The sequence below is a fragment of the Podarcis melisellensis genome, assembly GCF_964234715.1.
Source record: "Podarcis melisellensis genome assembly, chromosome: 7".
Classification (NCBI taxonomy): Eukaryota; Metazoa; Chordata; class Lepidosauria; order Squamata; family Lacertidae; genus Podarcis; species Podarcis melisellensis.
Genome location: NC_138539.1, coordinates 57,168,938 through 57,181,794, shown reverse-complemented (window position 1 = coordinate 57,181,794; position 12,857 = coordinate 57,168,938). Strand labels below are relative to the sequence as shown.

Genomic DNA, 12,857 nt, shown 5'->3' with positions numbered 1-12,857 from the left:
CACTCAGAAGCATGTCCTACTGAATTCAGTCAGACTTGCTCACAGGTAAATGTGTATAGGATTGCAGTCTTAGAGAGCAGTCTATCCCCTCCCCTTCAATCCAATACACTGGCCGAACAGTTTTTGGATGCAGCTGAGGTTTCCCTCTGTACCAGATTTTCTGGGCTTCACTGGTGGGGATGTGGGCAGTGCCTTCACCACCATGGAAGTCCCTGTTGCATCTGCCAAAAATGTGGGCAAGTGAAAGCTAATGTTGGCAGTATGCTCCCACCATGGTAGGCAGGGAAAGAGTGGAGGTGGTCTGGGTAAGGATCTGCACAATCTTAAATCAGAAGATGATGGGATGCTTTCATTCTTCTTACCTTTAAAAACATTTTATAGTCAGGGGGCAGCTGGCCAGACATGCATATGGCTTCTGATGCTCATTTTATTATTTTAACATTAAATTTATGCGCTCCCTTTCTATAACAAAAGCATGCTCATGTATTATGCTTTTTAATCAGCACTGGCAAACTGTTTTGTGTTTGTTTCTCTCTCTTAATAATAAAGAAAATGTAAAAGCAGTTGTAAAGCACATGGTGAGCGTGTGCGCAAAGAGAGCTGTGAACTGTGAGCTTCACAACTAAAGTAATACACACAGCTATCTAAAGTCACTCGCCCCAAGTAAGCCCATTAAGTCCAGCGTCTAAAATCACCCAGCTGTACCACTGTGGCTGAACATCTAAAGATTCTGCAGATCTGCCCTGAGCTGCTAAGAGGAGAAGCAGGAACTCATTGCTTTTGGGGAGCTGATAAACCTATCTTTGACATCAGAAGTTAAAGTCTTATTCACTCCAGGGGGGCAACAAGTTGTTCTTCCGCAGAGCAGTAAAGACAGTTTTAGTGCTGCTCCAGACTTATAAAAGCTCTTACTCCAGTCCATTCTTTAAGGCCCTGTAAACCTCCTCCATCCTTTCAGGCTGAGGCTCTTTAGCAGCGCTGTTACTCTTGTGTCCCAGATTGTGCATCTTCTTCACTTTTGCCTGGGGTTTCTTGAGCACAGAGGAATTTTCAATAAAGGAGTTACACCTGCAAAACGAACATTAAAGGGGAGCAAGGGGTGGAAGAAAAGGTATAAATCGTGATTATCTGGTTATCTCAAAGGAGCATCGCCTAAGGAGCTTTCCCTAACTTAATCTTTGCCGACTCAAAGAAATCTGCTTACTGTGCTGCCTGCCAGAGGAGGAAAAGTTTATGGGTTAATAGGTCTGAGCAAACATGACATTCTATCAGCACCTGATATTCCACTTGCAGAAATGTGCAGTGCCACTGAATTTGATTTAATTCTTTTGATTTATTTAGACCTGCAGTGGGTCCCCTTGCAAAGGCTGAGTGTGAGTAACAATAGATTTAAAATGTACCATGCAATGAAACTAAATAGAAGAAGAGAAGGGCAGGTTATTGCACTGTGGATCTTTCAGGCCATTAACCACTTTGATTCATATTTAGGCAGGATGTAATTAATATTAAACAAAGGCACAATCCAAACGAGCTAAGCAGCTTGCTCTCTGTCATTTTAATGGAGCTCTTGCAGGAGACTGCCCTGGTGGCTTAGGGCCTTAACTCAAGTCAACCTGCAATGAGCTCTTTGCCTTTATGCTTTGTATGCATATGGAAAAAGTTAATATCAAGTAAATACTATAAATAAAAAAGCAACCTGCAACAAGCTTAACCCTGGCTTTAAATGGGGGGGAGGGGAGTTCTGCAACACTGCTGAAAAAGTTGATGTGTAATAGCCATCTATCCCTAAGCATCATTAATACCAGAACATTACTATATGTCACGTAAACTGCAGATGATATTCAGCTATAGAGACAAAAGGGGCACAGAAACACAGGACGGAGACAGGGACAACTTCAAGTTTGAGTGGGCCCTCAGCTAAGCACCCTCTGATGGGTTTCTGCCTCCATCAGTGGGGCTTGGTGGCCAGCATAGCTTTGGCAGCACCAATGTTTTGTTTATGTCCTCCATTTTCAGTTCCCACAGTTTCCTCCATATAGTGCTGCCTTTGGCAGTGTGGACATTGTGGTGTTGTGGTAGCTAGACTCAGATGCTCAGCGCTGCCCAACAATGCCAGGTTGCTGACTTTGATCCTAGGAAGAGGAGAAAAAACGGGCTGCTGCCTACTCTTGACTTTTTGCTCCAACCCTGGCCTACACTGCTACCTGTTTAAAAAATAATAATGTTGATTTCCATATTCTGGATTTGTGGTGGTGAGTGCACACTGTCTTGAGAAATATTGCTGCAAACAGCATGTCTGAACCTACTGTAGCAGCAAAGAGAATCCATGAAGCACTTAAGATTAAACTGGATCTAAAGGAAATCAGACTGTTTGACACATCTGTAAGGGAATGAAAGGGCTAGACCCTGACTGCATTCCCTGTGGAATGGTTTCCTTTGTTTTCTTATGACTGCGTGTAACCGCTCTCCACCACCCTCCCTCAATTGTGAAGCTGATGAAAAACCTTGCTGAAGTCTTAAAAGACATGATAGGTCAAGGAGATAACCTTTGGTAAAGCCAGAGCTGTTTTCTGTTTGCTTAATTTAAATCTCACCACAGATATATTGTCAGGTCTATAACTGAGGCATCCTTTGCAATAGATAACAAAGGGATAACAACAACAGACCCCAACAAAGCTTCCCACCCCCTATTTACAAGCTGAAAGCCTGGCTTTGGAGCTGCTACTTGCCTTGATCTTCTTTCCTGGAGACCGCTGAAGCCAGCAAAGGATTGACTTCTAATAATCCCATTAGGGCCTCCTGGGGAGAACGAGTGTGATCCTACTGACATGATTTCTGGGAATCTGGAAGATATTCCTGCAAGGTAAGAGTAAGGAGGTCAGGTGCAATGGCAAGTTACAGGCAGGTTTAAGATACAGCTTCCCCAACTACAGCTTCAGGACAATAGAAGGTAAATTAACTACACCACTCATGAGATCATTCAAGATATTCAAGTCTCTAAATAATAAAGTTGCATTTTCTTTCAGCAACCAGAACTCCCATTTTAGGACCAGAGGTATCTCTATAAGTAGGAGACTGAGAAATGTTATCTGTTTATTTCCATGGATTTCCCCCCTCTTTGTCTCCTTTGCTCTCAGACACCCACGGAAAGTCTGCTGTGTCTCAGAGATCTTTGTGTTCCAACAAAGCTGTGTGCATGCAAAGAGAACTTTGCTTCTTGCTCCTGAAAAATGAATTGGGCAAATGAATATGGATTATAGCACTGTACTTGGTAAGCACATGTGTACTATTGACTTGGTGTATGACTGGTCATACGGGAATGCAAAGTCCAATGTGCTTTATTTTTCTAGCTTGTACAAAAGTCTACATCCATTTACTAATTATATTGCTTCCCCACCCCTGTCAAAAGTAAATGTGATAGAATCAAAGATGAGGAATATTTGGGGTAACTGTCTGCGTGAGTAGAAAAATGATTATCTGTATCAGAAATGAAACCTGGGAGATTACTGCCAGAGCCCTACAAGCATCTTCATTCAGAGGAGAAAGCAGAGAAGTGTGGGTGCATTTAAAGGCTGGGAAGGTAGAATATTATCAGTGTGGTAATTCAGGAACCATAAGTAAAAGTATGCAAACTGATTAACAAAAACTCATTTTTTTCAGTAATTAGGAAAGCAGACAATTTTTGCTCTTTAGTCAGAAGCTCTGAATTATGTATGGAATTTATACAAAATTGTGTCTTATATCCAAATACTATGTATGCTTATTCAGAAGTCTCGTGTATTTCACCAAGTACTTATTGGTGCTGCTGAAAAACAACATCTTGAGCTTAAATGCTTAAAGAACTAAAAGATACATGAAGAAAATTCTGTATCTGATTATTTTAAACATCAAGGTACCTGAGCCATACAGGAGGAAATTTATAAACTTTGGAATAAAATCAAAACTCTTTCCAAGCCTTAGTACCTCAGAGCTTCCCTTATTATAATAATTCAACAAAACTGAATTATTGTGCCCTTGAGAAAAGTTTCCACTGAAACACAATAGAGAACTTACTGTTTTATTAAAGTTCCCTATTTTTATTTTTTATTTTGAGGCTTTCCTCCTTTCCTTTCCTTTCTCTCTCTCTCTATGGTATGGGACTGTCCTCTTTCTGTCATTTATCTATATCAGCACAGCAGCAGAGTGTTGAACTTCTTCAGCTCCCGTCTAAGTAAAACAAATGCTTAAAATCAGGACCAAAAACATGTTTCTGGGCCCTGCACAAAGTGAAACCATTGATTGCACCTGAGAGCAAAGGCATCCGAATTTCTCTCAGATCTAGCAAGCTAGAAATGAAACGACAGCTGTGTTATCTTAATGTGCATTGACATCATTTTGCAAAATGAGATATTCTACTTTTGTAATTGTTGTTGTTGTTTTTTTTAAAAAATACACTTCACGCGGTTATTAGCCACAAACTCCAAATGGGTTCAAAAGGCGAAGCAATGGGAAGGTGGGAATTACACACTGATAACTGTTGACTTTGCCTAGGTTATGTTAGAGGAGTTACGAACCTTGAGTCTAAACTTAAGAGATTGCTATTAAGGAAAGAGCTCAGAAACAGTGGCAGGCATATGGGGTTCAGGGGCAAAAACATTATACAGCACATCAAACAGCAGAAGGATAGCAAAGACTAGTGTTAATTATGAGCAGTTCATTTGCATATGATGAGCTGCTTCTTAGTCAAAAGCCTCATCCTGTCAAAACAAAATAACACACTGCCAAGTTAATATATTCCATCAGGTCCTTGTTAATGCACACACAGGAATAACCCCCCCAAAAAACTCTGTTATTGTGGAATGCATATGTGTGCCAATCTCAAGCAAGATAAATCATGCCTCCAGCAAATTTAAAGAGATTTTTCACTAATCACAATTAGGAGAAGAAGGGAACTTAAAATTCTGGTGAGCAGACTGGTTAAACCATTAGGGTTACCCAAGAACAAACCTTGGCTACAGCTCATGCCCCACCCCACCCCCCACCAAAGCGGGGAAATCCATGGACCCTGGTTTGGATGGAATGCTAAGCCAAACCTTGGCTTGGCTCTAGGTAGCACAGCAGCAAGAGGGCTGTGGAGGAGTGAAGTGGTTGCAATTTCTGCTGTGAGCACCTGCATGCATTGCTCACACATTTACACTTAGCACACACACACACACACACCCGCACATCACCCCTCCCCTCTCCATCAGTAAGTGCCAACAGCTCTTTACAAAACATTTAATCCAGGAGACAAAGAAAAATATAACACCACAAGTATTTTCAAGACTGCACTGCACATTTCACACACTGACACTTATGCACTGGGTTTTCTACAGAGACTAATTTTGAATGTGTGTTAGAAGACACTGCATGTTAAGAGAGGACTTGTTGAAGCTAGGGTAATACACCTGTACTCTAGCACAAAGGTTGCACACTATTAAAAGCATCATGAAAAATACATTTGCTCTCTGACTCCTTATGCAAAAGCAACTGAAGCCAGTTACAAATTGACCTTAGTGGATGCAAAGTATCACCAATACTATAAATGCCATTTCCTTTGGAACACTGCAACTCCTTATAAAGCTGAAATCACCAATGATGATATGAAAGAGAACACATTCCAGAAGGCTGCAAAAGATGCTAAATGGTTTAAGGATGAATGAGAGTTTTTAACATTGGGAAGAAATGCTGAATAATATTTTTTTTTCATTCTGCATAATCCTCAAGATGGATTCACTATGAAGGGAAAGTAAGTCTTCCCCCAACACACAGCTGAATTATGCAATTTGCTCCCACAAGATGTAGTAATGAGTAACAGCCTGGGTGGCTTTGCAAAGGGGATTAGAAGAATTAATGGAAGATAAAGGTATCAAAGGCAAGTAACCATGATGGTGGTATATCACCTTTAGCATGAGAGGCAGGGCACGTCTAAATGCAAGGTGTTGAGAATCAGAATTGGGGACGGTTCTGTTGCACTGTGGGTTAAACCACAGAGCCTAGGACTTGCCGATCAGAAGGTCGGCGGTTCGAATCCCTGCGACGGGTGAGCTCCCGTTGCTCAGTCCCTGCTCCTGCCAACATAGCAGTTCAAAAGCACAAAGTACAAGTAGATAAATAGGTACCGCTCCGGCGGGAAGGTAAACGGCGTTTCCGTGCGCTGCTCTGGTTCGCCAGAAGTGGCTTAGTCATGCTGGCCACATGACCCGGAAGCTGTACGCCGGCTCCCTCAGCCAGTAAAGTGAGATGAGCGCCGCAACCCCAGAGTCGGTCACAACTGGACCTAATGGTCAGGGGTCCCTTTACCTTTACCTGTTGCACTTATGTCTCTTGGCAGGCTTCCTGATATATTTAAGTATCATTTATGATGCATGTGAAACCCACAAAATAATAATAAAAAAATGTAAAGGGACAGCTTTCATTTGGATTAATTACATCAGGATGGAAATAGGCAGGCTTTTGACTTACACAGAACTTTTTGTTAGGCAAAATGAAAGGGTTGTGGGTGACACAGAGTGACATGGAGAGCAAGGTCAGTCACGTTTGGGTTTTTTTTGTCAGTAACTTCTGACAATAGTGGCCTAGTATCTTTTTCAGTTCAAATTGATGAGCAAGAAGTTGCATATTACTGTAACGGCTTGAGAACACATCTCTCAGTTCAGCACATTGTACTTTATATTAAGAGTGATGCAACATTTGAACTGGGAACCATGACACTGTAAAAGAGGTAGCAACTGAGTGCATTCATTCAAAGAGCCATCGTACAGCCCTGCCCCTAATTCCCAGGGTTTCTGCAAAGATTAAAATAGAAATTGGCATTTGGTTGCTCTTTGACGTGATGTAAGGACAGAATGGACATTCAACCTTTACTTATATAAAGCAAATGTATTTTTAGTATCAGGCAGGTTTCAAAAATCCCTGTGTGTGTGGAGAAGGGCTTCCAGGTGGTTTTTAGGATATCTAAACTCACCATAAATAAAGGTACCAGGAACTAAGAGCACAAACAAGAATAAGAGAAAAACACCAATGTGTACACTGCAAAGCTCATTCATAACAGAATGCTAGCAATGGGATAAAACCAACTATCCAATGAAGTAGTTCCATTTGTGCAGTGGGATTTTCTCTCCCACTGCATTATCTCTGCATTCAGCCCCTAACCTCCCCAAATCTGCTCTAGAGGGTTGAGGAAAGCCCCAGAACCCATTTAGGGGACATGTGGATGCAAGTCACCCATAATTCTTGGATTCCCGTAAAAATTAGAATTAATCCAGATTTGACTAAACTGTGCCAAACATGGGAATCTCTGGGCTCAGTTTATGCTAACAAGGAAGACTAGCCTGGCAGAGCTCACTGAGTGTGGGTGGTGAGGAGGACAAAAGAAGATGATGGTCAGCCATTAACCCATTGACGAAAGCTATCAACAGGACAAAAGATGCTGCTGGACACAGTGGGGGGAGACCCAGCCAGTTGGGAGGGAGTAGTTTCCAGGGATACAGTGGGTGATGAGGTAAGCAAACAGGGAAAAGTGTCCTTTTTGCAAGCTGGAGAGGTGGGAGGCCAGAGCACAAGGCGGGCAGTCTGTTCATGCTATTGCTAGGGCTAGACATGTTCTTTGGGGTCTCTTGGAATCCATGGCTGCAGCAGTGGCAGGAACTGAACTTCCTTGGGTTGTGAAAGCTCTGCACTCTCTCCATCTAGACAAGGGTTGTATGTTTGTGTAAATAAACCACGTATCATAAACACCCCAGACTCCGCTGTGCCTCATTGTCCCCAAAAGGAATACAGACCCTGGTAAGTACAACTGCAACCCCTGGAATCCCACACTGCTCATGAAGTTTGGAGTGGAGTGTTAACGCTATCTATTCAACCGCAATCCCACACCAGAACAATTCATGTTCCAAACACCTGGACAAACCAAAACATCTTGAGTCTTTGTTAAAAGGTGTCCACTGTGGTGGGAAGACTGAATGCTATTTGGGAAGGAGTTCCATAGATGGAACACAATGAAACTGAGCCGGCAATTGGGCTTAGTTAGATCAGCATTTTAGGAATTAGGAATGAATTACGGTAGTTTAGATTTTGCCCTTTTCAGGTTACCCTTCAATGCAGTCATGGAAAAATTTGGGCCTGCCAAATGTTGCTGAACTACAACTCCCATCAGCTTCAGCAAGCATGGCCAATGATCAGGGATGATGGAAGTTGTAGCTCAGCACACCTGCTCCAGTGAAAGGTGCATGGTAAGTCTTTGCCTCTGGGACTTCAATTTGACCATTTTCTGCTGAATAAAGTTTGTTTCAAATCCATAATATGCCTCTGCTTACTGAGGAAAATATTTTAATGCTTCATTTATATATATTTATCTTAAAGTGCTTGTACATAAATTCTTGTTCTACAAAATATTTAACTTGAGGCTGAATGAACCACCCATAATGTGCCTTCTATGTAGCAAAGTGTTGAATGAAGAAACCATTTTGTTTTGACAACAGAAAATGCTACAAAATTGTAACTAATGAATGATTGCAAATAGCAACTTGGCTAGTTGCCTATAATGAGTAAGGCAGCATCTTAGATAGGATAATTTAAAATGCCTTGTGATGTGAGCATGGGTCTTTTCTGCTAACCATAAGCTCTGCAGTTTGATAACACTATGTATCTGTACCTAGTACAACTGCTTACACAGAAAAACCAAAGCAGACTGTTGAATGATGCTGAACATGTTTAGATAGGAACTAAGAAACATCATGGGGGAAGGAATGTGCAGAGTGATTGTTCATGGGGAAAACCACACATACTGAGAAGACACTATTCTATGCATGCCTTTCTTTCTTTTGGTTTCTATGGCTGTATTTGAACTTGTGCTTTACTGTGACTGCGTTCAGCTGGTGAAACTCTCTAAATTAGTTAAATATATTAATTCTGAGTTCTTTTTCCATTTCCACACTTCTGCTTTTAGTTAGCAGAGAGCCTGAGGACAGGATTTGTTTCGTGAATGGATTTATATCCCCCTGCCCAAATGCTTTAATGTGATAAATTGAAGGGGCTCCGCTGGTTCCATCTCTTATGCAGATGTTTATGTTCTGTTGATTACAGACTAATTAGCAGAATTACAAATGTAAAACTTAGGGAAACAAAATCCTTCCGAGAGATTTGAAGAACTGAAAATGGTACACCCATTTACATTTACATACAATATAAATATCTTGAGCTGGTCAAATTCAGGTGTCTGTTACAGATGAGGGATGTGCTCCTGGAGATAATTCTAATAATAGTAATAATAATAATAATAATAATAATAATAATAATAAATAATAAATAATAAAAAAATTTTAAAAATTGTCCAGTAGCACCTTAGAGACCAACTAAATTTGTTCTGGGTATAAGCTTTCATGTACATGCATCAGACCAACACGGCTACCTACCTGAATCTAGTAATAGTAACAGTAATAGTAATAGTAATACCCTGCCCGTCTGGCTGGGTTGCCCCAGCCACTCTGGGCAGCTTCCAAACACATAAAACTTTCTCATCTACATGAAGAGATGGGCCAAAATTCCACATGTGCAAAGGGATATGTGTACATAGCTGCCTACTCTAGTGAAACAATGTGGAAAGAATACCTGTACAAGAGCTTCAAATGCACCCTGGTATAGCCTCAGGTCTCTGGTTTGAAGAGATCAGATCAAACCGATAATGTTGTTAAGGAGACAGATGTTGGACTAAGCTCTGAAGTGAGCACAGAAGACCTGAAGTTTACCCAAGGAACAAAATCACGACACAAAGAATCACAACTGAGTGACATTCATTCTGCTCTTCTTCAGCAACAGCACATTTGTTGTCAAAAATTGTAGATGACCCATTCCTTCAGGAAAGATTTATCATAACGTATTTGAAGAGGAACAAAAGATACCTTACCATTAGCCAGAAACCGTACCATCGCCTTCAAGGATCCGCAAAGCAAACCTACTTCCTTGAAGGAAAGGCCACGGAGCTGAGACACACTGGCTTATGCAAGTTACCAGCATCTGTGTCCCTTTCAGTAAATCTTTAATAAGAAGTAGAACAGGTTTGAGAGAAGATCTTTCATTCTTTTGAACTTTTCCACTGCTGCCATTTGTGTGTCAGGAATGCTGTCACTGCGATTGTACAGGGGCCCTAAGCTTATAGAATGATAAATCTAACTTTGCAACCTTCAAGGCGCCTTAACAGCTGCTGGAAAAATTAGAAACAATTTTGCAAAATCAAATGTGATATGCTACTATGGGAGTCATCCACAGCTTTAGGGCTATTCCAGTCATGTATACCTTGCATTGAATTGTGCCTGTTCCTTTCAGGATTCCCCTGATGTTTTTTTTTCTGCCCACAGCAACAAATACCATCCATGCAACAGATTTTGACTGCCAGGAGACATTTGCACATAGTGCAAAGCTGCAGTCCTACACATCCTCATCTGAGAATAAGCGTCATTGAATATAATGAAAGTTACTTCTGGGCAAACATACATTGCAAGTTGTTTTACCTCTACTTTTTTACTTGGCCGAATTGAATCATCCATTTTGGGTGATTTTACAGCAGATGCTCCAGTCATGTGTTTCTGGCCAGTGTTAATTGGGAAGGCCCATGTCAATGGCAAAAATCAATAGTCCATGCAGGAGGACTCAGGTTCAGTTCTTGGGGTCTCCCATGTAGAACTGGAAGCTTCTGTCTGAAATTCTGGAGAGCCACTGCCAGTCAGTGTAGAGAACAAACAGGGGTCACCAACCTTTTTTTGAGCTGTGGGTACATTTGGGGACCTGCGGAAGAGTTGTGGGCACCACATTAAAACACACCAACAAACCAGTCACACACATACATGCACGCTCATTCTTTGCCATGGCCTTTGGTGTATTTGGGGTACTGCAAGACTCCATCTTGTCTCCCATGCTTTTTAATGTTTACATGAAGCTGATGGATGAGGCCATCTGGAGATCTGGTGAATGTCATCACTATGCCAGTATCACTCAGATTTATTTCTCGTTTCCATCCTTCAATCTCAAAACATGGTAGACATCCTGGACTTCCACCTGAAGCTTGTACTGGAGTGCATGGGAATGAACAAGAATTAATCTGGACAAAATGGAAGTACACTTGGTGAGATATCCAGTGGTTTGGGTACAAATGTATAACAAATAAATAATGAAGCAAGAGCTTACACTGGAGTGCATTAATTATCCTTCTCTGTAAGTGTTTTGTCCATGGGTACTCATGTACTTTTGGTCATCATAACATACTTTCTATGCAACTGTATCCACGATGAGGGCAAACGTCTGTGAGCCTGAGCCCAAAGGAGATTATGTGGAGACCACATTGAACCAGCGCTTGGTCTTGCTGTTTTAACTTCTGCATACATAAACTAGAAATGCAAGTCAACCTAAATCTTGTTGCAATAAATAAGAGCTCTAGACACTTCACGGCTCCTAGATGTCGCAAATGGCTTCAGAACTGGGTAATAATGAGTCTGGTCTCATTATTTAAATTTCTGCATTTACTTCAAGTTGACAGTTGGCCTTCAAAACTGTCCTTATTCATTGCAGTATATGTGCTCGTGTGTGATGTACAGCCGTGGTTTAAAAAAATAAGATTGCATTAATGGTGCCACCCAGTGGGCTATATGCCAACTTAACTACAGTGGCATGTGGAGCTGTGTCTGAGGCAAGTGGCATTGTGATGACTGAAATGGGTTTAAGATAGTGTGTGTGAGATGTCTTCAGTCCTACTATGACCATGTGTGTTATCATCCATTATCATCCACTCAACAGCTTCCATAATACTTAAGCAAATTGAGCAGTGATGACTGTTGTTCCCAGTTTGATATATGATTCAGCCAAAGCATTTTCTGAAACTTTACCACAGAAGCAAGGTACTGGATCTGGACATAGAAAACAATGGGTGTAGTAGAGGCAATTCACACAATCAATTTTTCCATATGAGAACAATTCCAACAAAATACGTTCATTTTGTGGAAGTACAATATTTGAAGTTACATATATGGCCAGTAGCTACTCCCATGACAGCTGCTTCTGGAACTGATGGTCCCAGAATTGCAGGAGTTTCTGTCAAGATATTCCCAGTGTTTACCCATTACATTTGTTCATGCAAGCACATACAAGGGGACAATTGGGAATAACATGAGTATTTTGTATAGTCCAGCAGCTCTTACTGCTCAAAACTGTTGAGATATGGCAGCAGGTAGATAGATGTGATGTCAGTGTTCAGATGCAGTAATTATTAAGAACCCCTTGCAAAAGCTGGATAACAGGAACACACAGACTACAAAAAGGTGGCCAGTTTTCTTGCTGCTTGTTCTGCATCAGTATTATAATGCCACAACTGCTGGCATTGCCAATATAGAAGTGTTTGGGGCTCTGAAGATTATTTCCTGATCACAGCTCTCACTCAACAGGTACAGAAAAAAAGTGAAATATGGAAACAATAGAGGAACGTTCGCTGTGAAGACGGGGAAAACAGGTGTAACCATGAAGGGAGCAAAATCTTTAGGCCATTTCCCCCCAAGAGGAGAATTGCACTTTGGGTGTAAATGCTAATGCATGCGAATGTTAACAGATTTAGCAGCCAGTGCATGTGTAAAATACAGCTGATTTGCATACAGATTGAGGAGGAAAAACCAGGGTGTGACTGGATCAGCAGCTGACAAGAGAAACCAAGATAAGGCATTCTTTGAAAAAGTGACTATCTCCTAGTTTTTACTGTCCTAGAAACTAAACAGATCAAACGATAAAATCTTGGGCCATACCCGAGACGAATAAAAGGATGAATGGGGGATATATTATCCCTTTCTTATGCTTTT

General features: G+C 41.3%; 1 protein-coding gene across 4 annotated transcripts in view; it reads right to left on the bottom strand.

Moving 5' to 3' along the window:
• RIPOR2 (RHO family interacting cell polarization regulator 2) overlaps window positions 1–12,857 on the bottom strand; it is a 97,496-nt gene that overhangs the window by 30,329 nt on the left and 54,310 nt on the right. For all 4 annotated transcript variants that reach the window (XM_081919431.1, XM_081919428.1, XM_081919429.1 and 1 more), the window contains exons 2-3: window positions 2,730–2,856; window positions 913–1,068 (exon numbers count right to left, since the gene is read on the bottom strand). In XM_081919431.1, the coding sequence (XP_081775557.1) occupies window positions 913–1,068; window positions 2,730–2,856 (283 nt within the window). The remainder of the gene's footprint in view (window positions 1–912; window positions 1,069–2,729; window positions 2,857–12,857) is intronic.